This window comes from Xyrauchen texanus, chromosome 47 (assembly GCF_025860055.1).
Source record: "Xyrauchen texanus isolate HMW12.3.18 chromosome 47, RBS_HiC_50CHRs, whole genome shotgun sequence".
In the NCBI taxonomy this organism is placed as follows: domain Eukaryota; kingdom Metazoa; phylum Chordata; class Actinopteri; order Cypriniformes; family Catostomidae; genus Xyrauchen; species Xyrauchen texanus.
Window position 1 is genome coordinate 22,653,117 of NC_068322.1, and position 26,867 is coordinate 22,679,983.

At 39.8% G+C, this 26,867-nt stretch overlaps 1 protein-coding gene across 2 annotated transcripts; it reads right to left on the reverse strand.

The window, feature by feature from the left end:
* On the reverse strand, positions 1–26,867 carry slc6a1l (solute carrier family 6 member 1, like). 2 transcript variants are annotated; one of them, XM_052120848.1, is made up of 15 exons: positions 26,540–26,867; positions 24,727–25,074; positions 21,450–21,581; positions 21,092–21,186; positions 19,210–19,319; positions 18,844–18,976; positions 15,597–15,731; positions 14,161–14,264; positions 13,730–13,854; positions 13,413–13,525; positions 6,320–6,451; positions 6,081–6,183; positions 5,705–5,805; positions 5,443–5,610; positions 1–4,298 (listed from the first exon to the last, which is right to left on the reverse strand). In XM_052120848.1, exons 2-15 carry the CDS (start codon positions 24,962–24,964, stop codon positions 4,197–4,199), a joined length of 1,791 nt encoding a protein of 596 aa, XP_051976808.1. In that variant the 5' UTR covers positions 24,965–25,074; positions 26,540–26,867; the 3' UTR covers positions 1–4,196. The 2 variants fall into 2 exon arrangements, with proteins under 2 accessions (XP_051976808.1, XP_051976806.1); XM_052120846.1 differs by having other exon boundaries at positions 21,092–21,192.

The window sequence follows — 26,867 nt, forward strand, 5'->3', positions numbered from 1 at the left end:
TATAATCACAGCACAACGGATCAACTTATCAAAGAGACGTACAGTGAGATATGTACTGCCAGAGCTGCTCTCCTCGCAGATGTAAGGTTAAAATATATTGCCATCAAAACATTTGACAAAACCCATGACAACTCAAGGATCACCAAAGACATCTTATTCTGTTTCACTCGTGCTTGTGTATAATAAAAAAGCTGTTGTCAGAGGGAGAAATATAAAAGTTTCGCTATTTCACTATTGAGATGCGAATACTGAGAATGTTTCTCTGATGCATGGGACTGTTCACTCCGTGTGTGTTGCAAGCTGGTGTGGTGCTGAAATGTTTTGTTCTTGTATCCAGTATTCTTATTGATGATAATATTGGGATTTTGGCGATAATATAAAGATTTTAACTAATACCCATGTAAAGAACTTCACAGGAAGAGGGCAGGAAAACACAGGGAAGCAGGTTTCACCAGACACAGGTAAGGCTCTTTACTTGCCAACTTCCTGGTTTACAGTTTCACAAAGTTCATCAGTTTCACAATAACAACTCATTAGCTTCCAACTTCTGGACTCAGACTCTCTCTCTCTCTCTGCTGGTGGCGTTATAAAAAAATAATTACGTTTTTATCAATATTATTAAATAAAAATTTGAATTCAGCTAACAAAATCTTTAAAAGCACATTGCATTAGCTGTGTATAGATTACCCACAATGAGGAAATTGAATAAGGGGTTGAACATTGTGAGTACGTATTTGTAATCCAGCCCCTTGCTAGAAATGAGAAAAATGTTGGCCCTTGCCACCTTCAAAGTCGTCTTATCCCTGATGTATATTATAGTCTGCTTGATTATTTAATATTTATAATATGTAATATTTTTTATAATCTCGCAAAACTGTCTTAGTCATATTTCAACCAAGAGGAAAAAAACACTGAACAAGTAGTTCAGGATAAAGAAAAGAAAGGCTATTTTTAAGTTTTTAGTCAATTGTGTTTCCATTTTCATGATCATTAAATACATATTGATACACCCAATCTTCAGCAGCCTGTAACACCATGCAAGTATAATACTCATTATTGCAATGCAACATAAATAAATAAATATTTTCTTTGTAAAATGCGAATTCACGGTAGTATTTGTTGTACTACATTTATTTATTTGTTTTATTTTAAACCACAAAAAGGGTTACAAGTGTAAGCAGAGAGTGCGGGTACTAGACTGGCCTGCCTGCAGTCCTGACCTGTCTCCATTTGAGAATGTGTGGTGCATTATGATTCGCAAAATACGGCAACGAAGGCCAGAAGACCTGCATAATGGATGAATGGGGGAAAATTCAGCTGGCTAAACATACAAACTTGTGTCTTCAGAGCCTAAATGCTTAATACGGGTTATTAGAACAATGTGTTTGTGTGTACTGTCAATGTAGCACAGGGTGAATTTAATTTACTAATTTATTTGTATTTATTTTTTTCATTCATTTTTTTATTCAGATTCGTTTTATTCTGCATTAAAGTTGTTTAATATAACATGAATTCATGTAACAAGTGTGGGGGGAAATGCACTTGACTGACATGAAAATGCAAATATGTCAGATTGCAAAAAATCTCAATGAACAAGGCTTCATTTGTCTTATGTTTGGGGTGAAATATAACCCAAATGTTTTTTTAAGGGCTTTCAGTTATTTTGTGTTTCTCAGTGGGTGGATAATCTTGACAATGTGAACATTGTGCTGATGAATCATTTTCAACAGTGCTGTACTCAAATCAGTTCATTTTTTACCTTTATTTAATTTGAAACCCATCAAGAAAATGTCTAGTAAGAATAAAAACAAATAAAATCATCAAAATAAAAGTTATCTTTGTTGCTTTGGCAGCACTTTACACTGGCCTTGTTCAATCAGACACCGTATTTAATTTAATGATAATAAAAAGGCTGAGAGTTTTATATTCTTAAGGGCCTAGTTCATGTCTAATTTCCACAACACGTTTTTCAGAATGTATTGTCTTTTGGTCATTTTGAATGTTTCATTGGCTGAACGACTGAGTGATTGCCAATTGAACTGTATGAAAAACCATCCATCTTTCCTTCACAGCCTTGTTTTCATTTAATTTAATATATGGCAGCTACTCTGACCTAAAGTCTATTACAGTGTATGTAACACATAATATGTAAATATAATTAATTACAATAGTAATAGTAATAGTACTAACAAAGTGTATTTACAAGCAGACCCACAACATATTACATTATTAATTGCAACTTATTCATTAGTACTTATTATTATATACACTTTAACTGTAACATAATGTAAATGGAGACTGTGGCTTTAATGAAGCAAAACAAATAGAATTGATGGTTTGGTCAAGCTTTTTTCTGCATTTTCTCGACTTTCTTTTCATCATTGTTCACTCACTTAAAATAGTACTGCCACAAAACATTACAGCAGTTTAGAGCAATATACAGAAATATATTTGTTTCTTTTGATGATGTAAACCATATTAAAGTAGTGTTATTTAAATGTTTAAAATAAACACAGTAGCCCCAAAAAGTAATGGGACACTTAAAGGAATAGTTCACCCAAAGGAATACTCACCTCATGCCATCCCAGATGTGTATGACTTTCTTTCATCTGCTGAACACAAATTAAGATTTTTAGTACAAATTTCAGCTCCGTAGGTCCATACAATGCAAGTGAATAGGTGGCAACATTTTTAAGCTCCAAAATCATTTTAAGGGCAACATAAAAGTACTCCAGACAACTCTGGTGATTAAATCCAAGTCTTCTGAAGTGATATGATAGGTGTGGGTGAGAAACAGATCAATATTTAAGTCCTTTTTCCTTCACTTTCACTTTCTCCATGTTTTGTTTTTGGTGATTCACATTCTTCATGCAAATCGCCCCCTACTGGGCCGGGAGGAGAATTTATGATAAAACAAATGACTTAAATATTGATCTGTTTCTCACCCACACCTATCATATAGTGTCTGAACGCATGGATTTAACACCTGATTACTTTTCTGCTCCCTTAATGTGGATTTTAGAGCGTCAAAATGTTGGCACCCATTCACTTGCATTGTATGGACCTACATAGCTGAGATATTCTAAACATATCGATTTGTGTTCTGCAGAAGAAAGTCATACACATCTGCGATGCCAGTGAGTAAATCATGAGAGAATTTACATTTTTGGGTGGACTATCCATTTAAGGCACACTTAAAATGTAAGAATGTCATTGCATTTGAAAAAATATAAAACAACAAGTAAACAAATTATGCTTTTTTTAGCAAATACATTTGCCATATTGCAATTACTTTTAAAACAGGTTCTCAAATGTGTTCAAGCAGAATAACCACAGGTGTAGTTCTTCACATTAAAAGTCCACTAACCATTGTCTTATTTTGTTAAAATCTTTCTTTACAATAAATGCCACTTGGTGTGTATGTATTGACATTTATACTTTAAGTTTGGCTTAAGCGTCCAAATATGTTTTGGGCTACATAGTTATTGGAGGAAAAAAAAAACTCCTCTCACTTACAAATACATTTGGGTTATACTGAATTATTTGAGCTTGTAAGCTTATTTAGCTGTCAAGTAATAGATTTGTAAAACAATTACATGTCACAGTTATGTATTGATATCTCCATTCATACTGTACATGCTTGCAATGTTCATACAGTAAACATAACGTGTTCCTCTTTCCTGTTCTTATAAACATTCATTATTTTCCTGCACGCATATAGTAGTAATGAAGGGTTCCTGTTGTAATTTGAGTTGAAAACAAGGCCGAGTAATAGGCTCTCAAAATAAGCCATTATAAAATATATGTTGACATTGACCAGACTATCCCATTTAAGACAAACTCTCACTCCCCAATTGGTATCTGAGGTCAGAAGTCTGAGGAATTTAATGCAGGAATGCAGCATGGGCTTCTTTATATGTGTCAATGAATGGCCTACAAACTGCCTGGATCACATCTAGATTTATACCAACACCCAATGACACAGGATTAGGAGACCTATTGTGCTCAAGGCAACTTCAGAGAGGGATGTACTTAGAAATGGAAGGAATAAACATGTCAGATAAATGTGTGTGCGTGGTTCACTTCATTCTGTTTTGTACTTTTATTCTCCAGCATATAAAGATGGATGGAATAGAGGAATAGTACATTTCTTCTCATCACTGTCTTTAATGCCAATTGTACAGGAGGAGATGATGTCAAACAGAAGCTTCACTCATACTTCCTGTCTGTGAGTGTTGTGTGAGATCGTTGGCATCTGGGGTTTTGAGCTCAGAAGGTTTGGTCATCTTGTGCCAGCGCTAGAGGAAAAATAACAAAATGATATCACATTACCATGACTAATGGAAATAATACGTATAAGAATAACCTCAGAATCTCTTCATCAGGAAGGAAGCACAGTAGGACATTTAGAACTTTTAGGACATCTAGACGGTAAGAAAAAGGTTTGACAGAAGTTTGGAAAGAAAATGGGTAGACAGGCAGAAAAAGAAGGAAATTCAGAATGTTCAGGTAGTTCAAAAGTTTATTTGGAAGTTAGGAGAGAAGTTTAAAAGGAAGGAAGGGCAGTAGGAAGTTTAGAGGAAAGGAAGGAAAGAAAAGGTTAGGAGGAAAGTTCTTAAGTTGGGAAGTTCAGAAAGTAGAAGGGAAATAAAAACACGATGGAAGGAAAGGTAGCAAGGTCAAAAGTTAATTTGGAGTATTCAGAAGGAAATAAGGACAGTAGGAAGTTTATAATGAGGTAGTTTAGAAGGAAGGACTGGAAGAATAAAGGTTCAAAGAAGGTTCGGAAAGAATAAGGGAAAGGTAGACAGGAAGGAAAGAAGTCTAGTATTAAGGTAGGAAGATCAGAAGTAATCTTTTGGAAGTTTGGAAAGAAGTTTAAAAGGACAGAAGGAAGGAAGGAAGGATGGTTAGAAAAAGGAATGTTCGGAAGGTATGGAGTTCAGAAAGATGAAGGGAAAGCAAAGCAGTAAGGAAGGAAATTCAGAACAGAAGGAAGTATGATAAGACAAAAGGTTAAAGGAGGGGATAAATGAAGGTAGGAAGTTCATAAAGAATAAGGGAAAGATAGGTAGAAAATAGGGAAGTTTGGAAGTTCAAAAGTTTATTTGGATGTTCGGGTAGAAGTTTAAAAGGAAGTTTTGAAGGAAGGACAGTAGGAAGTTTGATGTAAGTACAGTAGAACATTTAGAAGGAAGGACATAATAAATGATGTATGAATCACTTCAGTGGAGGGAAGTTCTGAAAGAAGACGGGAAAGAAAGGCAGAAGTTTGGAAAGAAGGTAGGTAGTTCAATGTTAATAGGTTCTCTGGGAAGCTTAAAAGAAGGTTTGTGAGGAATAATACTTTCAAGGAAATCCCATAGGAATGAAAAAAGGCCAATATGACAAAGAGAAAATTGTTGGGGAGATGTGAAACACTAAAACCACAAGAAGTCTTGCCTGTCGGATGCTGCCTTTGGAGGTGAAGAACATAAAGATGACATATCCGGGTATGAGAATCATGGAAGAGAGGGACATTAACCAGCCGATGCCCTGACCCCAGGCTGGGTACACATACTTCCCCAGTGTCAGAGGAGTCATTTCAATGGCACTGAATGTGAAAACCCCCTGCAAACCGGAGACAGAGGACAAATCATGAATATACGGATTAAATATGTAGTGTTTGATGTTTAGGTGTACAACAAGCAGGTGAAGCACTTACCAAACAGATTGTTGGAGTAAAGTATATCCAGCATTGTTTCCAAAAGCCACACGGCCGATAACCAATCATGTCTTCAATATTTCCGTAGAATTTGTCTGCCCCTGCAGAGCATATAGAGGTAATGGGTATCTGTTTACACCATTACCAAATGGATAGGTGTATTTCATTACATTAACTATGGAGATGTTTCCCAAAGTCGGTCAATACTTTTTTGGTTTTGTTTTATCAATTCAAATCCCCCCCCAAAAAATGTCTTCTTGAAATGTAGGTGGTGCTATATTTCTTTAAAATAAATGCCACTGGTTTGTCATAGGATCAAATGCATACATACATTTTGGGGCCTCTGTATATTTAGTGTCGTTATTGGGCTATGTACCGTAAAACCAGGAAATGGAGATTGTCTCAAAGAAGACCAGGAAAAGCAAACACATTCCACTGGCTGAGTAGTAGTCAAACAATTTGAACACGTACAAGCCGCCCTGAAAAGACACACACACACGCACGTACACACACATATGCACACACACACACACACCACACTGATATTAGAACTGAAAATAAAATCTTCACACATCTAACAGAATAGCATAGATATTTTCAGAGGATCATCTCTACCTGTGTGATGTTGGAGAAGCCGATGATGAAGGATATTATGCAGACAATGAGGATAAAGAGTTTCTTCCTCTTCCTCAGTACTGTGGGGTACTCGTCCATCAGAGCGGTTATGAAGCCTTCCACTGTACAAAACTAGCACACAGGTATAATTGTACATGTACACAAACTATTTAAAATGTTTATATGTGTAAATGTCAATGTTATACATTTAATGATGTTCAAAAACTATTTGTCGATTTTTGTGTCTTTTTGATCTGTTTTGATTCTGTGAAAAGTTTTGCAAACCATGGCGGAGCAATTCAAAGCTTTGTTACAGTACAGTTTTCAAAACACTTTATTGAAATCAGATTGTAATTAAGGACGAGTATTTGCTTTAGTAACTGACTAGTTATGGACTTGTTTGGCATTATAAGGAATTGATTAGGCCTTTATGGGCTGAATCCTTATTCTTGCCTTTTATCCCATTTAAATGTTTCTTTTCCTAACAATTCAATTGTTACCAATAGCTATTACTGTGCAAATGACATCCTTTATAAGTTCTCAGCACACTATCTGCATGTGCAGTTATAGGAGTATAATAAATACGGAATTCATATTTTAAAAAAGGGCATTCAAAAGAGCTGAAATGTTAACTCAGCTTCATCACAATACAAAAGTGTTATTCTAAATGTTTAGCCTTTATATGAGGATGGAAAGTAGAAACGTTATTTCTTATTTCTCCCCAATTTTAGAATCCCTATTCCCACCTACTTACTAGGTCCTCGTGGTGGTGCGGTTACTCACCACAATCCGGGAGGCGAGGACAAGTCTCATTTGCCTCCACTTCTGAGACCGTCAATCCGCACATCTTATCATGTGGTTCGCTGTGCACGATACCACAGAGACTCACAGAATGTGGAGGCTCATGCTAATCTCTGCAATCCACGCACAACGTACCACATGCCTGTAATGACACGCCAACTCAAGAGCTTGAGATGAACCCAAATGTGGGAGTTTATTATACTGGACACAGGGAAAGCAGGTAAGCAAGTGAGGTAAGTATTCAGATACAGTACAAAGTCTTAGGAGACAGGGTCACAGGTGAGTCACATTTATAAACTGAGGAACGGTTTAGTATATCAAACACAAATATTTTTAGAGTTCTCAAAGTCACATTTCCTGAACACTCAGAGAGGCTCGTAGTATAACAGGTAAGTTTCAAACAGTTAAGTAGATATGCAGTCAACTCGGGTTTCACACATGTCACTTATCTTGCACGTCTGGAGCAGACCATAGACAGGTGACATTAACACAGGTGAGTAGAAACGCCATGTTCTCAGAGTCGTGTATATCCAGAACAGGTCACTGACAATCAGGTAAGTAAAACAGAGAAGCAGTATTCCACTGCAGTAGAGCAAGAGGGAAGTCCAAGGTACCTTTCAACAAGGCCAGGCACTGACTGAGTGTGAGAGTGAGACTTTAGTGCAAGTCTTAACGAGGTGATGATAAGCTGCAGGTGTGGGTGATAAAATCTCTGGCAAGTGAGAGCGAATGACTGACGGTGAGGAAGAGCCCATGCGCACGTGACAACGCCCTATGGCGAGCGAGAAACACTAATCGTGAGCACAAGGAGGTTACCTCATGTGACTCTAACCTCCCTAGCAACCAGGAGACCTGGCTGGGGTCACTCAGCACACCCTGGATTCGATCTCGTGACTCCAGGGGTGATAGTCAACATCAATACTCACGAGCTACCCAGGACCCCGAAACATTATTATTTCTTACAGTTTGCGTTATAAATCAGTTGTTGCTATATTTCTCCATTTTTAAAGACTAAACATTATATACACATATAAACTGCAGTTTTTAGCTAAAGAGTAAAAAAAAAAAAAAAAAAAAAAATGTAAAGTGGCTATAAGGCATGAATAAGAAATTGGCCAATAAAGGCCTTATGAATACCTTATAATTCCAAACAAGTCCATCTCTAGACACTTACAAGTGCAATTATTAGTCCTTAATAACTTTATAACTTCTGATCCTTAAAATAAAGTTTTAATAAAACTGTTTATCAAAAGAGATATCTTCCTTTCTTCTTTTTAGAATAGGCAACAGAAAAATAAAAGAATAATTAAACTAAATATCCACAGCCACACTCTTTGACTCTTCTAACTAAAATAATAAAAGGATAAAAAAGGAAAATAGACATGTACATTAAATGCAAATATATATTTTTATAATAATAATATAGCACTAACGTTCAATATATATATATATCTCAAACATCTAGAATAACTGCTGTCTCCGCTTTTGTATATAGACTATAAACACACAGTATATGTACACTGATACAAAGAAGTTGCTGTTTTTAGTGTGACATTTGCACCACAGATCACTGTCAGTGGGTCACAAAACACAATTCATTTACATTTAGTTTATTTTTAACTGCTTAAGAAAATCGTCTCAGGTTACGAATTGTAACCCTTGTTCCCTGAGAAAAGCGGAACGAGTTGCTGCGCTGAGAAAAGCTCTTTGGGAACAATCCTACATGTTTGTGACCAGCTGAAATATGTGTGTAACACGTCAATGAACATTGACCGGAATTTATAGCCTCGGTTGGTGTAATCATTCGATGCACCTGTTACCGGGCTATAAATGGACGCGCCACCAGCATGTCGTCAGATATTTTTTCTGAAGAGCAGTCCTGGGGCATCCCAGTGCGGCAAAGAAGCGCAGCATCTCGTTCCGCTTTTTTCAGGGAACAAGTTCCCTTTACAAAAAGCTTCACTAGGATGCTGCGCTGAGAAAAGCGCTTTGGGAACGAGAACACCCACGCCGCTGCACTGAGGCTGTCCGGACCCCTACAGTTGTGAAGTGTGCTCACAAGAAAGCGAGAGGTCTCAGACAAGAGCTTGAAATTTCGACTCAAGGACATAAGAGCCCAGAGTGGCATGAACATACAAACTATAAAATCTGATGAATGTTTGTGGAGAGGACCAGCCTGCCGCATCACAAACTTTCTGCAGAGGGAACCCTCTAGCCAAGGCTTTAGGGGAGGTGACCCCTCTGATGGAGTGAGCCCTGATACCTGCTGGCGAAGGTTGACTGCGTGCCTCGTAGGCCAGGGTAACAGCATCCCTCACCCAATGCGACATAGTCTGCTTGGTGGCGGCCGCCCTCTTGTTACGGCCCCCATGGGAGCAGAAAGCTTCAAGAGTGACCTGATGTAATGTCAAAAAAGGCACCTTAGGAAGGTAGTCAGGATGAGGGTGCAAAATTGCTTTAGCCATACCTGGGGCAAATTCTAAACAGGCCGGCAAAACAGACCGGCAAAACAGACAGAGCCTGTAGATCCCCAATCCTCTTTAGAGAGGTTATCGCCATAAGAAATACCATCTTGAGAGTCAGAAGTCTGTCAGACACTGACTCTAGAGGTTCAAAGGGGGTCTCAACCAGACCCTCCAGGACTATTGCCAAGTCCCAAGAAGGAGTCCTCCTCCTAACAGGAGGCCTCAGTCGCATGGCTCCACGAATGAAGCGAGTAGAGGATGCCTCCTCAAAGGCACCCCGTCCATCAAGGCGTGGCAAGCCAAAATGGCGGCCACATAAACCCTGAGAGTAGCGGGGCATAGGCCTGCTGACAGTTTTTCCTGCAGAAAGTCCAGAACTGAAACAATCTGGCAGTTAACTGGATCTGCACCATGTGAACTGCACCATCTTTCAAAGACACCCCACTTATTGGCATAGATTCTTCTAGTGGAGGGAACCCTAGCACTTCGAATGGTCTCGATAACCTCAGGTGAAAGCCCTGTGTCCCTCAGTTGGTACCCTTCAGGGGCCAAACATGAAGTTTCCACAATTCGGGCCAGGGATGAAATATTGTCCCCTGTGCCTGAGACAGAAGGTCCCTCCTGTTCGGAATCACCCCAAGGCGAGCTGTTGAGGAGAGATATTAACTCCGAGAACCATACCCTGTTCGGCCAGTGCAGCGCTATCAGTAAGAGGCAAGACCCTTGCTGGCGAACTCTGGCCAAGACTCCCGGGAGCAGAGAAACAGGGGGAAAATGCATACAGACGCATTCCGGGCCATGTATGCGCCATCGCGTCCAGACCCAGGGGGCTGGATGACTCAGGGAGAAACTCGCAGCGCGTAACCCTTATTTGCCCTAGGGTACTGGCCCTTGGATGAAATCCCCTGGCTTTAGCCACAGCTGAAATGGTCTCATATGGAGAAGGCCCAAAGGGATCACCGTGAACGCAGATGCCATGAGACCTAGAATTTGTTGATACTGGTGAACAGTGCAACCTTGACCTAGCCTGAGTTTGCTCAGGGTGTTCTGAATGGACGTGATACGAGCAGGAGACAACTGTCCCCGCATCGTAATCGAATTCCATATAACCCCCAGATAGGTGATTTCCCAGGTGGGAGAGAGTACGCTCTTTGACGTTGAGTCTCAGACCCGGAGAAACCAGATGAGCTAAGACAATATCCCTGTGCTGAACTGCCAGTTCTTGGAACTGTGCTAAGATAAGCCAGTCGTCTATGTAATTCAGAATGAGGATGCCCCGGAGTCGCGAATGAGCCAGTGCTGCATTCATGCATTTCATGAATGTGCGGGTTAATAGGGCTAGGCTGAATGGAAGAACCTGATACCGGAAGGCTTCGCCCCGAAAGTGAACCTCAGGAACTTCCTGTGCTGTGGCAGAATTTCTGTATGAAGAAATGCGTCCATGAGATCGATGGTGACCAGCCAAACGTGATGTTGGGCTTGTGACACGATCGTTTTGATAGTTAGCATCTTGGACTTGAACACCCTGACTGGGCAGTTCAAGCTTGAAGATCTAAGGTCGGACGCAACCCCCCACCCTTCTTGGGAACCAGGAAGTATTCACTGTAATAACCTGACTCTTTCTCTGGAAGGGGAACATGTTCAATGGCCCCTAGACCGAGAGATTTCGCAGTTCTTTCCACAGTAGAAATGCCTGCTCTGATTTACGGTAGTGGGGACCACGCCGTTGAAACAAGGAGGGAGGCGAGCTAATTGAATTCTGTAGCCCTTTTATACTGTTCTTAGGACCCACATAGAAGTATCTGGCAGAAGTTTTCACGCTGCCAGGTACTCTGATATGGTATTAATTTAAGACATCCTGTTGAGGGGGTGTTGAGTGTTCCGCATCCTGGATTAAGGCAGGAAGCAACGGTACACCCAACTCTTTGTTGGAAGCCTCTGTCACCCGAAACACCAAAGGCGGCGGGAGTGAAGAAGTTTCATGAGGGTATCAGGAGGGCCGAAGTGGATGGTACACGCGCCCCGTCCCGAGGGGAACTACCCCCACAAGGCTGGGTACAAGACCTTCAGGGTTTCTTTCTTTTAGAAATCACGACCCTGAGGTCCTGCTTGGGGGGCTGCTGAGGGTGACGAGCCTGTCCCCAGTCCTTATGAGGGGGAGCACGACTCGCCACACTCTGTTTCTAAGCCTAGAGTCGGGGCGGGACTGGACTGGGTGGCTGACGGCCCTGCCTCCTGAGTGCGGCAAGGAAAAAACTGTCCAAAGGCTTCCTCGTGGCTTTTCGCCTCCTGGAATCTGGAGATAATCGTATTCATGGCGTCTCCAAAGAGACTAGAAGGCGAAACTGGGGCATCAAGTAAGAAAACTCTGTACTTATCCCTGATGCCCGAAAGGTTAAGCCATAAATGCCTCTCCGTGCTGACTAAAGCGGACATAGACCGGGCAATAGCACGGGCTGTCTGCTTGTTTGCACAGAGAGATAAATCTGTGGCCCGATGAAGTCCAGAGAAGGCTTCTTTGTCAAGCGTTGCACCCGCACTCAGGTCTTTTAGTAGGTCAGCCTGGTAAGCCTGTAATACAGCCATTGTGTGCAGAGCAGCACCAGCCTGACCTGCTGCTTGATAAGCCCTCCCCACTTAAGTGGAGGTCATCCTACAAGGCTTTGTGGGGAGAGAGGGCTTTTTAAAAGACGATGCCGAACCCGGCGAGAGATATCCCGCAAGCGTCTCTTCGACTGGTGGCATCATTGCATACCCCCGTGTCTCAGCACCCACGATAGTCGAGTATAAAGACGTCGAGGGTACGTGAACACGGGAAGTATATGGGTTCCTCCATGAGTGAGAAAGCTCATCATGGAGGTCATCAAGTCCTCGAGTAATTTCTCAGCCGCTTTATTATTATGCATGAAATGTACAGAGTTTCAGCACCCCCCTCGTGAAACGAAGAGGCGCTGAGGCGCGCTTCAGCCTTACGAGAGGGATCAGCTGGATCTGGGGAGAGAGCGAGCGATAGGGATGGACCCGTCTCTCGCTCCTCAGCCAGATATATGCGAGAGCCCCACGTTGAAAGATTGGCGCTGACCCCCGGAAGTAAGCGAGGTGAGCGCGAAGCATTTCACCCAAAAGTAGGTCGCAATGTGCACACCCACCCTGTCCCAACACGAGAGCAGCATGCTCTTCCCCGAAACAAACAAAACAAAACTGATGCGTGTCCCTGACAGTCATAGAACGTTGACAGGGAAACACGCATCGTTTGCTTTGCTTCTCCGACATTTTTCCACCTTTTTCTTTTTTTTATATATATATATATATATATAGAGAGAGAGAGAGAGAGAGAGAGAGAGAGAGAGAGAGAGAGAGAGGGAAAGGAGAAAAGGTTCACTGCGCACTGCCTAACAAATTCTAAATCCTAGCAGATGAAAGAAAGTTTCTGACAGGCTTGTAAGACACACACACAGAGAATGCTCTGAAGAAAAGGATCTGATGATACGCTGGTGGCGCGACCATTTAAAGCCCGGTCACAGGTGCATCGAATGATTACACCAACCGAGGCTATAAATTCCGGTCAATGTTCATTGACGTGATTCACACATATTTCAGCTGGTCACAAACATGTAGGATTGTTCCCAAAGCGCTTTTCTCAGCGCAGCATCCTAGTGAAGCTTTTTGTAAAGGGAACACTATCCTCTGAAATTTATCAAGAAATAATGGTGCAATGGTGTCAAATGTTGTACTGCTTATTCTAACTTACTGTAAATCTTAGTCATGTTCACAGCTGGTCTGTAACATTTTGCATAGAATCACCAGTATTTTTGTATGTGTAGTACCTGACTGTCCAATCCCAGCATCATCAGCATGGAGAAGAAGAGGATGGCCCAGAGTGAAGACATGGGCAGCTGGGTGACGGCCTGAGGATAGGCTAGAAATGCCAAACCTGGGCCTGTTATGAAACCACAAACACCATCAAACATCAATATTACCAACATGACCAACATGTCCATCCTCATCCCCTCTCACGGTCCGAAACTTTACAACTCTTTGCAAAAGAAATTCAGTTGTCTCACATCATTGCAATGCCATCACAATTTTCCAATTTGAAAAGGTCTACTAAATATATAAAAAAAGTATCTGTGGACATAATGACCTGAGGCTGCCAGTTCTTCAATGGGCCTCTTTGTAATGTACGACATGAAGCCCACAATGGAAAATATGACAATCCCAGCAAACATACTGGTGCAGGAGTTAATACAGCACACGATGATTGAATCTCTACAAAATAAACAAGTATCTGGTCAATCAACTCACATTTTCAAACTTCAAATAATGGCAAAATTCACTGTAAAAATCAAATGAAGATTTTTTATTATTATTATTATTAATTTTCACATTTGTGACATTGATCTGAAAATGTAACAAGTTTGGTCATTTATCACTCATGCATTATGTACTTCTCTGCACCACCAACTCTGTGGTTAAAAATGGTTACTGATTTTCATCCCAGCAAACTTCAAGTTTATTATCAAGTTTAGACGACAGTCTTTTCTGTACATCTGGACAGATGTGAGTAGTTCTAACCTGTAGACATTGTTGTTGTATGAGTTGTAGCTGCCCAGAGCAATGAGCGAACCTAAACCCAGACCATATGAGAAGAAGATTTGAGTGGCAGCATCCAACCACACCTGAAAATAAACACAGAGTGTCTTCAGACAAAAAATGGACTAAAATATCCGAAACCTGTAATTTGCTGCATTCATGGGCAGTTTACAGTGGTAGGAAGGCATCAATGCATGTCCGAATCACAAGATGCCTCCGTCTGGTCAACTTTTGCAGGCATAGATGCATATTTCACTGCCTATGAAATCTCACTATCCCCTGTGTTCAATTTGGTGGAAAGAATAACAATGGTGTCTGGTTTATTTATGTTCTTTTCCCCCATTTTTCAACGTATCATTCCATAAATTTAGAAGCGTAAGCATTGTAGTCATTAAGTAAGCTCTAGAGATAACCAAGCAAATATTTAAAGGAATACAGTAGTTCACCCCTAAATGAAAATTCCCCTCATGCAGGTGTGCATGATTTTCTTTCTTCAGGAGAACACAAAGATTTAAAAACAATTATCTCATCTCTGTTGGTCCATTCAATGCAAGTGAAAGGTTGCCAGAATTTTGAAGGTTCAAAAAAACAGCAGCATAAAAGTAATCTACATGACACTAATGGTTAAATCCATGTCTTCATAAGTGATACTATAGGTGTAGATGAGAAACAGATGAATATTTAAGTAATTTTTAACTATAAATTGTCCTCCCTGGCCAGTAGGTGGTGATATGCATGAAGAATGTAAATCACCAAAAACAAAAGAAGAATGTGAAAGTGAAAGTGGAGATTTATAGTTTAAAAAAAGACTTACATATCTGTTTCTCCCCCACAACTATCATATCACTTCTGAAGGCGTGGTTTAAAATACAGTAAAGCCACATTACTTTTATGCTGCCTTTATGTGTGCTTTTTGGACCTTCAAATTTGTGGCCACCATTCACTTGCATTGTATGGACCTACAGAGCTGAGATATTCTTCTAAAAATCTTCATTTGTGTTCTGCTGAAGAAAGAATGTCACGCATATCAGGGATGGCATGAGGGTGAGTAAATGATGAGAGAATTTTCATTTTTGGGTGAACTATCTCTTTAAATCTGTCTTGATTAAATTTGTAAATGATTAGAAGCGACAATGAGTGCAAAATAAAATACTCTCAGAGGAAAAAGGTACTAAACTAAACTATATATATATATATATATATATACACATATATATTCAAAATGAATAAATATGGCCATTGTACCTTAAAACGTATTGTTCGATGATAACTAACAAAAAACTGCTTATTCCAAAGAAACGACAATGCAAGAAAACCGTTTATGGCACTTACATGATCTTAAACATAATCAGTGTAAGATCACTCATGTAAACATGCTAAACCTGATTCATTGGAAGACGATGATAATAGAGTAATACCTCAGACTGTAAAAGCTTGTTAAAGTTAGGGGTGATGTAGAAGAGGATGCCATCTCTCGCTCCGGGGAGAGTGACTCCTCGGAAGAACAAAATGAAGAGCATGAAGTAAGGATAAGTAGCTGAGAAATACACCACCTGTAGAAGACAAGACACAAGTAAAGACAAAGACACAGAGAGGTATAGAGTAAATCATTTTAAAGGATGTGTAGAGGACAACATAATGAACTCGTTAGTGAAATGCCTTCATGTGTTTAATGTTTGTGAGGAACATAATGTGTGCTTTGTAGGATAATGATTGTCCTTAATTAGTGATGTCCATCAAGGCTGTAGATTGCTGGAAAAGCATTTGTCCTCCAGTGCAGGACATTAAAATGCAATTATCCTCAGAGAACAGGGAGAAAAAGAGCATTTTTCTCTCTTTAGGAAAAAAGAATGACTTGACTCAAACTTGACACATTCACTGGCAAATCTCTTTCAAGTTCAAGTTCACCTAAAAATAAATATATTTACTGTTATTTGTTTTCAAATACGTATTCCTTTATTTCTTGCGTACAACATAAAGGGAGAAATTTAGAGAAATGTAATTTCAAGATTTAAGGAAAATGCAAAAGCACCATAAAAGTGTTGTAAAAGTAGTTAATATGACTTGTGCTTCATTAATATCCTGTAAGTCTTCTGAAGATATACAGCAGCATTGTGAGAGGAACAAACCCAAATTTACATTATTTTATTATACATAATTTTTAAACATTATTTTACAACATTCAATGATAACGGATGTTGTCATCCGTCCTTGCACTCCTTGGCAAGCTCATGTGACGATGTCTGAATCACGAACGAATAATTCTTTACAATCAGATCTTTTCAATGCACCTGTTGATCCATTTTCACAAAACCAAACAAAAAACATTTCTTGAGAAGCAGAATGATATTAAGATAATGTTTTCAGAGAAATCTAATCAAATCTGGTGGGGCTTATGCTTGAAAAAAATTGGTGATGTAAGAAAAATAAACTTGTTTTCCCTTTGAAGCAAGTTTTTATTTTATTTTTACTCTTTTGGCAATTCGTTTTTGTTTATGCAGGAGCATACACATTACTTAATTTTTTCATATTGCATCTGAAGGAAATGTATCTTGTTTTATAATGTTTAGAAATTTTTAATGGAAAACAAAACAAAAATATAGTAATTTTTTCCGGTCTGTTCCTCATAAAAAGCTATTGTTCTTCAGAAGAAATGGAATACAGCAACATAGTCAAATGAACCACATTATGAAACGGTATGCTACTTTTGTATTCTTCTTGAATCTCAAAAAACCCTCGGTCACCATTCATTCAAATTGCATTAAAAAAGACATAAACATAATCAAACTGTTTCCCTTTGTGTTACAAGAAAGACAGAAATGTATTTGTGTTTGGGACAACTTGAGGGTGAATAAAGTATTACAGAAATGTGAATGGAGTAATTTGCTTTTCAGTGCCTAAAAATGATAAGAAAAATTATGAGAAGGAGAATCCAAAAGTATGTGTGTGTTTGTGTGTGTGAATGAATGAGGTCAAAGAGAAGGCATAAATCAAGAAAATACTGTTCAGTAAGTATGCAAAAATATGGGGTGCTGAGCAGAGAAAGTGCAATTACATTAGCTATGCAATGCAACAATTTCATGTACTGTAGACCAGTGGTTCTCAAATGGTTCTGCTTTAGGACTCAGATTATAATGTGTTTGATGTTGTTGTTGTTCCCCGTCTGTCGCTCACTTCGAAGTTGTGTCGAAGAAGCGACACTAGGGGGTCTCTCTTGAGAGCCTGTTGCATCTCTGAACTTTGAGAAAACAGAATTTGCATGTCCTGCCCCTGGACATACGGGTATAAAGGGAGGGAAATGCGTCTGTTTCATTCAGAAATTTTCTTCGGAGCCGACCGGTTGTGTGAGCAGCGTGCTGTGCACCCCAATTGGTTTTCCTCTCATCTCTGATCAGTGTATGCTGTTGGATCAACGGCGCATATCAGCGGCTAATCTCCTTCTCTGCACAGCAGTGCAGCTTTGCCCCTGGGCGCTTCGACAGCGCTAGCAAAAGAGACTTTTTCACTAAAAGAGTATTTCTCTAAAAGAGCAATACACAGCGGCGTTGAATGTCCTTTTCAGGACGCGTCTTTATAAAGATGCCTTTCCGCCCTTGTGTAGTTCCTGGATGCGGTAGAGTGCTCTCCGCTCCTGATGGTCACAGGCGCTGCCTCGTGTGTCTGGGCCGCGATCACACCTAGGCAGCGTTTGTGGATGGTTCGTGTTCTCACTGCGAGAATCTTACCATGGCAACGTTGCGGCTTTCCTTCCTAAGAAGGAACGCCACTCTAGCCGCCCCTCGCGTTGCTCCTTCTTCCCACGGGATTGAGGACGACCCAGCTGGCGTTGGAGGCGATTTGGGGTTGCCAGTGGGCTCGGTTTTGCCGGGTATGTCCCCACGAACCACCCGCCCCCCGACATGCTCGTTGACTTCCATCCGGGCTCGAGGCAACAGCGGCTCGCCTCACGGCCAGCCTGCTTATCCTCTTGAGCCCCCCGAGCTGGACCAGTTCGCCGCTGCATCGGAGAGTGGTCCGGCGTCTGATGCATATGACTCGACCGGGCTGCCACCTTCGGGCCAGCACGTTCAGTCTGAGGCTGATGCCGAGATGTCCGACATGGTTTACCGGGCCGCCGTCAGCGTGGGGCTGGACTGGAACCCTCCGTCCTCCCCACAGCCTTCGCGGCTGGATGATTGGTTCCTCGGGTCTGCGCGCCGCTCACAGCTGCACCCTCCCTGGTTCCTTTCTTCCCGGATGTGCATGATGGGCTGACGAGTTTGTGGAGGTCACCAATCACCGCCCGTCATCGTGCCATCATCAGGTACACGACGGTCCCTCAGGTGGACAGAGCGGTTGCGATCCACCTATGTCCTGAGAACGCACCACCAGGCGGGATCGCCCTGTGCTCCCCTCCAGGGCCTGTAGGATGAGGTGTTACTTGCATAGTTTTATTCAAGCTAGCCAATTTAAGTTTATGGTTTCTTTGACACCAACCACAAAAGATATAGGAAGCATATTCTCCACCCTTTTAAAAGTTCATCCCATAAAATCCTATATGGCTAGTTGCATGTATTCATTTGAATTCAGAATAGTATGTTCTCTCCTGTTTGTGACCTGATCAGAACGGACCACCAATTGAGGTACACTAATACAGAGGATTAGAGAGAATATCAGCAGTCACACCTTCCCTGTCCACTCCACTCCTTTCCAGATTGAGAAATATACAAGGATCCAGGACAATGCCAGAGTCCCGACCAATGGCCAGCGCAATTCTCCTGGCTCCTCCAAACCATTCGTTAACTGATGCATGTTTCTCCTATTGTGGAAACAAAGGTCTGTTAGATACTTTTTATCATTGATTGGTTACTGATTGGTTAGGATTTCATAGGGAAAGCTATTTTATTTCTTTAGTGCTTATTTTAAGCTTTTTGTATTCATTAAAATATAAAGACAACAGGAAATGCTGGGAAACAAGATCAGTGTGAGTAAAATTGTTAATTGTGGAGGTGAACTATTCCTCTATTATAATCTCTATTTCTGTAAACTCACTCCCAGAACTCAGTGACAGTGCTGGTTAGGTTGGTGGTATCCGTCAGACTGTAGTTGGAAAAGCAGCGCTCAGTATTCCAAGGGTTATCACACGTTTGCCATGGCAGCTCCTAAGGAGAATTAAATCCAACAAGAGAGAAGGCTCGCACACAATGTCCATAGAAAAAAATCTTACAGGAATTTATTAAGAGCCAAAAAGTGCAAAAGTGCAGAAACAAAACATTTTCAATTTCCTTGTCATTAGTTTCCAAATAACAACAGACTTAAAAAAAAAAATGTCATAGACAGACATTGTGTCTTTACATGGTATACTAGCATTCACACATATTGCACAAGATCATACATATCTGGAGATATAATCAAGAAAGTACACAAATTAGAAGCTAATAACAGGTTTCCCATTGAATCATAATACTAAAAACATTATATTAAAGTACCAGTACATATATGCAAAATATTCAGAACCCAGGGAAAAATTATTATATGCATATAAATTAGCTAATAAGGAGAGAAAGGAAAGGAATTTGAATTCAGTGAAGATATGGAATGGATCATAAAAGATCTAGATTTTTACATTTTCTGGAAGTCAATGTGAGTTGTGTTTGCTCATTCAAAATTCACTGCTATGATGCTAGGATATTGAGGGTTGTTGCCAGGGGATTGCTATGTTGTTGTTAAGGTGCTCTAAGTGGTTTAAGCATGTTGCTGTGTGGTTGCTTGGATGTTCTGGGTGGTTGCTAGGACAATACCATGCAGTTGTTTAGGTCTTCTGAGTAGTATTCACCTTGTTGCACAGTATACAGTATAGGTGTTCTGAGTGATTTCTTGGGCATTGCTAAGCTGCTGTGTTCTTGGTTCTTACCTGGGTGTTGCTTGGGTGATCTGCATTGTTGCCAGGGGACTGCTATGTGGTTGTTTGTGTGTTCAGAGTGATTGCTAGGGCATTTCTAGGTGGTTGCTAGGGTGTTCTAGGTGGTCGTTATGATGTTACAATGCAGTTGCTAATGTGCTCTGAGTGGTTTTCAGCTTGTTGCTTTATGGTTGCTAAGGTGTTGCCTGGATGGTTTCAAGGGTGTTCTGGCTTAGTGGCCCAATTCAAAGTTTCTATGATATTCTGGTCCCTAGACAGGATCCCTTTTTCAATGTAAATGTAATAAAATCAGATAATAGAAAAAAAAAGCAAATTGATTAAATCAATGGAAGGCAAATCAAATTCATAAAAAGGGAACACAATGCATTCAAAAAACAAAGGCTGGTTTTGTTTCAGGGTCCCTCTGCACTTCTTTAAAGAGTAAAGCCCTTATTCCCATGGCACAGTGTGAAGAACTAAACTTCACTCTACACAAAACAGAGGCGGTTATTATTTCTGTGGAGCCTTTTAAAACACTCTCCAGAGCACAGACAGAAACTCAAAGAGCTTAAGGGGGTCAGAGGGGAGGAGAGAGATCGACAGAAACAGGGAGAAGAGAGAAATCAAACGTAGGAGCAATTCTGTGCAGACTTGGAGAAATCCTTTGAAAAGCAGCAACAAGTATAGCTGAACTTGCATGGCCAAATAAAGATATGGATGGTAAAAAAATAACACTTATTTGACCCCAATTGTTTTAAATATATCATATATCAGACATATTAAGTAACTAAACATCAGTTTTAGAGATTCTGAAATGGTGAAATATCTACAGATCTTCAACAGATCAAAAGATATACCGCAGCAAACATGGCATTGAAAATCCCATTATGTTATTGTGATGTGCTATTGTGCCATCTGGATTGATTTAGATAGACTGTTTGATAAAATAACATGTTTTTCTTGTTGGTTTTTTACAGGACTGCTGTATGGTACAAATTATTTTTTTCTTTTATTTTTTTGAATATGACTCACCGCTCTAAAAGAGCTGAAGAGATAGTAGAGAGCCCACGCAATGATGATGATGTAGTAGATGTTGAGCCAGAAGGACAAAACCACAGCGGCCAGACCTACACCTGACACACGAGGAGTTTAAGAGTCAAACCTCTAATGATACACCACAAATCGGAAACATTGTGATGGTAGGCAGAATGTTTGAATGCACATTCAGGTTTTCTGACATTAGGTTGGTGTATATGTCTTTAGAAAGCGAGTTTTGGAATGAGGGCATGTTGTAAAGTTATAAAAATGACAAAACAGCTTACAGCACCTTTAAATGTAGTGGATAGGAATAGGAATTCCCAAGTAATTGGCTCAAAAACATATTTCTCACCTTTCATCATGGGAATTAGTTTCCATACTCCAAGGCCCCCCACTGACGTAAACTGTCCTAGCGACGTCTCCAGCAGAAACAGCGGGATACCAGCAAACACCAGAGTAGTGAAATATGGGATCAGAAATGCTCCTAATGACACAATATCACACAAATTTAATTTGGTTCTTGCATTTACACTTTGTGGACAGTATTTTACTGCTAAGAATGTACACTGAAAACATGGCAAACTCTCCATTATGCTGTAATATCTTAACCTGTAGTTACACCTCCCAACCACCAGAGGTCCTCATAAATTATCATGCGTACAGTCTCAGGTGTTGTAGCTTCCCTTCAAAAATGTTGGCTACACCTGGAAACTGATAAACACTGCCTTTGCTTGCTATTTAAATATTTTGGAAGGCATCAAGGAATGCTAAAATCCAATTTAGCGTCACTTCCTGTCTGCTAAGTTGCCTTCATTTGTTCTTTTTTCTGAAGCCTTTGAAATGCAAAGATCCTGTGTGTGTATCCGGTAGTTGGTTGAAAGAATATAAATGTTGACAAATGAGTGGCTGAAGTAGTACTTAGTCACATTTTTATTCTTGTGTCAACTTATGACTCAATTTCTAGTGAAAACTAAGCATTGTTGTTTCTAAATAATACTCACTCGAATTTGTTATAGACCAGGGGTCAGCAAAAAATGGCATGTGTGCCAGCATTGGCACACAGAGGGGTAATCACTGGCAAGCCTGCAACGGCGAGAGAAGAGTAGACTATTTTATTTATATAAATTCCACACCTGCATTCCAATCTAAAAGTGAAAAGTGAAGCGATGCCGACTCGAGATGCATGAATGGCTTGCACATGCTCCACGAGTCTGTTTGGTATACTGCAGTCTCATCACATTTGTACTTTTTTTTAGCATCCCATTCGCTCATGAAAAATTGCTGCGTGATCATGAGGAAGGATAGCATCGAAATGTAGATTGGAATGTTGGTGCAAAAAACCTCAATAAAAGTAAAATAGCCTGCTTATCTCTCTCTGTTGCTGTTGTTTGCTAGTGATTACCCCTCTGTATGATTTTGAAAAATGTATGACATAATATAAGAAATATTTAAAATTCCACACAATTTCATGATCAGTAATCAGTTAAATAGATTTGTGACATTAACTGTGTTAACTCATTCTGAACAAAAGGACTGGTTTTCTTTCATTAAAGCACTTTCATAAGATGTTCTGTGAAAATTCACATGCAGGATCAAGATTATATCATAATCATCGGTTTTGTACACATTTTTCACTGAAACTGTTTAGTCCACAAGTGGACCACAAAAACTCAAACTTCGCAAAATATCATACATGACCATGTTTTTTTGTTTTTTTTACAGATATTGACAGACCTATCTTTCGGATTTAGTGGTTGTCTAGGTGGCCTAGGTTCTGCAAAACTCTCTTAAGATTTACCCTGACCCTATCCCAACCCTATCACATGGTAGCAGCAGATGCATTCTCAAGACAATTTCTCCAGCAATAGTGTCACCATCTAGATCAAGGTTACTCAAAAACCACTTTCCTGCAGAGTTTAACTCCAACTAATTTAACACACCTCAACCAGTTAATCAAGGTCAAATTGGGTTTTCTTGAAAAGTAGAACGCATTTTTGCACAGCTGCAGTATCTTGGCGTGATTGTCTTTATGTTACTGAAAATGTATTTATTAATACATTCAAAATTCAAATCATTCAAGATGCACTGATGAAGTATGTGACAGTTATGGTTTATTTAAACCGCAAAGGTGAAACATGAATGAAAACTGTGTGAGATGTGAAGGGGAGGAATTTATGCATACGTCAGGTGCTTCGACCAAAAAATCTCCGCATAGTATGCTTATTGATGGCGGACATCAATCAGTTTCCAGGTCACAGGCTTGAGGACAGAGGAGCGAGGAAACGAGGATGCACAATTTAGGAAATGAGAAGCACACTGAGTAACCCTGATCCTAGACCATTTTTCTCAACCCTGTTCTTGGAGGCTCACCAACAGTATATGTTTTCAGTATCACTTTAATCTAACACACCTGATTAAATTATCAGCAAATAATAGAGACTCCAATACCTAAAATGGATACATTAGATCAGTACGACATCCAATCTGCATACTGTTGGTGTGCATCCAGGAACAGGGTTGAGAAACACTGCCCTAGACATTACCAGAAATATTAAAAAAAGTGAAAAATCTCCTTAAAAACTTTCTGTGGGATGTGGCCCTTTTCTGTTTTCAATGCCCATACCTGAACCCCACTAAACACCTTTTGGATGAATTACCCAATATCATTACCTAAAAACTGATGCTCTTGTGCCTGAATGTGAGCAAATCCGTGCAGCCATTTTACAACAACTAATGAAAAGCCTACCAAGAAGAGTGGAAGCTGTTATAACAGCAAAGGGAGGATCAGCTCCCTACTAATGCCAACTGTTTTGAATTTAATTGTTCAAAGAGTACAATACAGTATGAAGGGGATGTTTGGGTTTCCACATACTTTTGGCCATATAGTGTATACATCGGACTGAGTGCTTAAGTTAAATTCTAAATGTAAAACACATGCAAGTTGGGATGATCTGTGAAGCTCTTCAAATCTGTGCAAACACTGCATTTCTCAATCCTAACCACCCATAATCTCGTTCTTATGTGCTGATATAGAGCCTGCCTCTCTCACCCAAGATATTCCAGGCTCATGGTTTCAGTGACCATAAATTTGACAAGTAGGACATGTTGCTGGATCAACATTTTTTGTTGGCCCTGGAACACCATTCCCATCAAGCTATCAAAATCCTAACCAAGATCTAAAATACCTGGAGAGAGCCATCTATTAGCATTCTTATTCATCTCAATAGCAGATGATTAGCTGGTGCATAATAAACCAAACATAAACCAGCCCCCAAAATATTTTGGTGAGAATGCATAGCTACTTTTGAATCTCTTTTTAACTTTTTGAAAAGAGGCTAACTGTACCATGTTATCCAACCAAACCTTATGTTAGGTGATAACTGGTCATAACTTTTGCTCTTAACCCTATCCTTAAACCTAACCTTAAAACAAACCATTTACTAACCCTGAAATTAGGGAACTACTAGATTGATAAAATGCTGTTCTAACCTCAACCTAAGACCAATTGTAACCCTGACCCTAAAAGCTAATCTAAAATCAGAATGTTGAACTTCATATTGTATTTGGTTATACCAAGGTACAGTAAGTATCAATGTATAATCAATTTGTTCTGACTGTTTAAATCTTACCTCCACCATTCTTTCCACACAGGTATGGGAACCTCCACACATTCCCCAGCCCAATGGCATATCCAACGCAGGACAGCAAGAAGTCAAACTTGCCCTTCCATGATCCTCTGTCTGGTATATTATTATTCTTCTCATCTTCTACAGGGACACTATTGTGGTCCAGGTCCTCAAATGGCACCGCCTGCTTCACATCCGATGGGGAGTTGAGGTCCACCGTGCTCTGGCCGGTCTTCCCCATCACAGGAACACCGTCACACCACAGACTGATAATAATCCACTTCAGTCCAGTGCTTAGATACTGTCTTTAAATTTTAGACTGTCCACCCCCAATACAGTATTTCAGATGAGCTTTAAAGGACAAGGGACATTAGAAAATAGTTCATTTTCAAGTACAAGGTTAAATCAAGGCTTAAAGTTTAAAGTACATGGCTTTGAGGTTAATTTTAATATAGGCTAATGACTTGTCATCACATTATCTGGTTTTTACAATGACCTTGAATATACAGACTGACCTCACTATGAATTCAGCAACAGTAGGTCAACAGTTCTTGAGGTAAATTAGGTCTTTGAATTTTTGCTTGCCAAAAATGTAAAGCACTGTCCCAGTGGCCGAAGCTAAGTGTTTTAAAATGACTAGGCATGTGTGAACTCCAGTTTCTGGGAGACGTTTCCACAAAGGGGGCGCCAAAAGCGAGTTGTCAATGATGTAATACAGTGAATAGGAAGGCATACTTTATAAACTCTTCTTCCTAACCCATACCCCAACCCTAAACCTAACCATCAGTGGAGAATAAATGTAGTCTTAAAGGGAAACTAGAACCTCAAATTATGCTCACCACTGATTAACACACTTAAACTGATGCAAAAATGTCTGATGGGAGAATGGGGTCAATGTCAAGGTACTGGAACATTCAATAGCAACATATAAACTTGGTTCATGTTGGAATATATACAGTGTTACCAAAAAGTGTTGGGACGGTTGGGTCAATTTTAAATAAGTCTGAATATAACTGCATGTTTTCAATATTTAAACATTACAAAATTGTGTCCTTCCATAATAAATGACGTTTGTTTCGATATTTTGTTATATAATGCAATGCCATTCAGACACTTTTAAGTGTGGCTAAAGTGTCTAAATAAATTTTTCATGGTATACTTTTTTACAGTCTTTACAATATAAAGGTAATTGCAATTTAACTCATGCAATTTCAGATCAATCAATCCATTAATAATTTCACCTTATTATTTATAACGTCTCACTCAATGTTTATGGTTTATCATTAATTAAAGTGATGTATACTCAAAATTCTTGCTTGATAAACCATCAGTCTTCTGCGGACAAATGATAGTTCAAGAGAATAATTTCTTGACAGACATGCCAAATTATCAAATTTACTTAATGAAAGCAGTAATTCTTATAAGTGTCCTACTAATGTGTCTAATTCATCAATTTTTCAATAGCTGTTTCCCCAGCCTACATGTTAATACAGCACAGAACCACCCTCTGATACCCTTGCCTAAATGTTTTCTTTTAAATAACAGTCATTTTACACTCAGAAGATGAGCAATGACTGTTTACTTCAGAAAACAGAAAGAGAATATCATCAAATCATGGTAATTGACATCAAGCAATTAAATCTGAGTTTCAGGCTTCAAGAGATCCTTTACTGTTTTAAAGCTTTGAGCTACAGAAGAAATCGAACACAGTTACGTTTCTTGTGCAAGGTTTGCATCAGTAGACTGTGGGTTTCCCATCACATTAAATTCTTATGATTGCAACTTCAAGGGAGAATTAGAAGCAACAGAACCATACCTCTTATATGTTATGATCCTTCTCCTGCCTTCATGTGAGTTGAGGAACCACCAGCTTCAGTTTAGCTTATCCACAAGTGACACCAGTCTAGATTTTAACTGTTGGACCATGCCAACCACCCAAAGCGTTCATTCACATCAGAACTAAAAGAAACTGACCCAATGTCCCAGTTAGGGTAAAACGTATCACTTCTGTTTCTGGAGGGGCCCTCTATCCTATGTTAATCCTGTGGTTGGTATTGATCTGCAGATAATAAACTTCGACCTGTTGTTTGATATGATTATCGCTTCACCACACTGAGTGCCCGAGGCTACCAAACAAGAGTCGA

What these genes read in the sequence shown, in the direction of transcription:
- slc6a1l (XM_052120846.1), bottom strand. Translation starts at nt 24,964, where the DNA reads ATGGGGAAGACCGGCCAGAGCACGGTGGACCTCAACTCCCCATCGGAT. An exon ending in CTCCATTTCCTGGTTTTACG is followed by an intron (nt 5,806 to 6,080) that starts GTACATAGCCCA and finishes TATGCTCTGCAG; the next exon opens with GGGCAGACAAATTCTACGGA. An exon ending in TTACTCCAACAATCTGTTTG is followed by an intron (nt 5,611 to 5,704) that starts GTAAGTGCTTCA and finishes TCCGGTTTGCAG; the next exon opens with GGGGTTTTCACATTCAGTGC.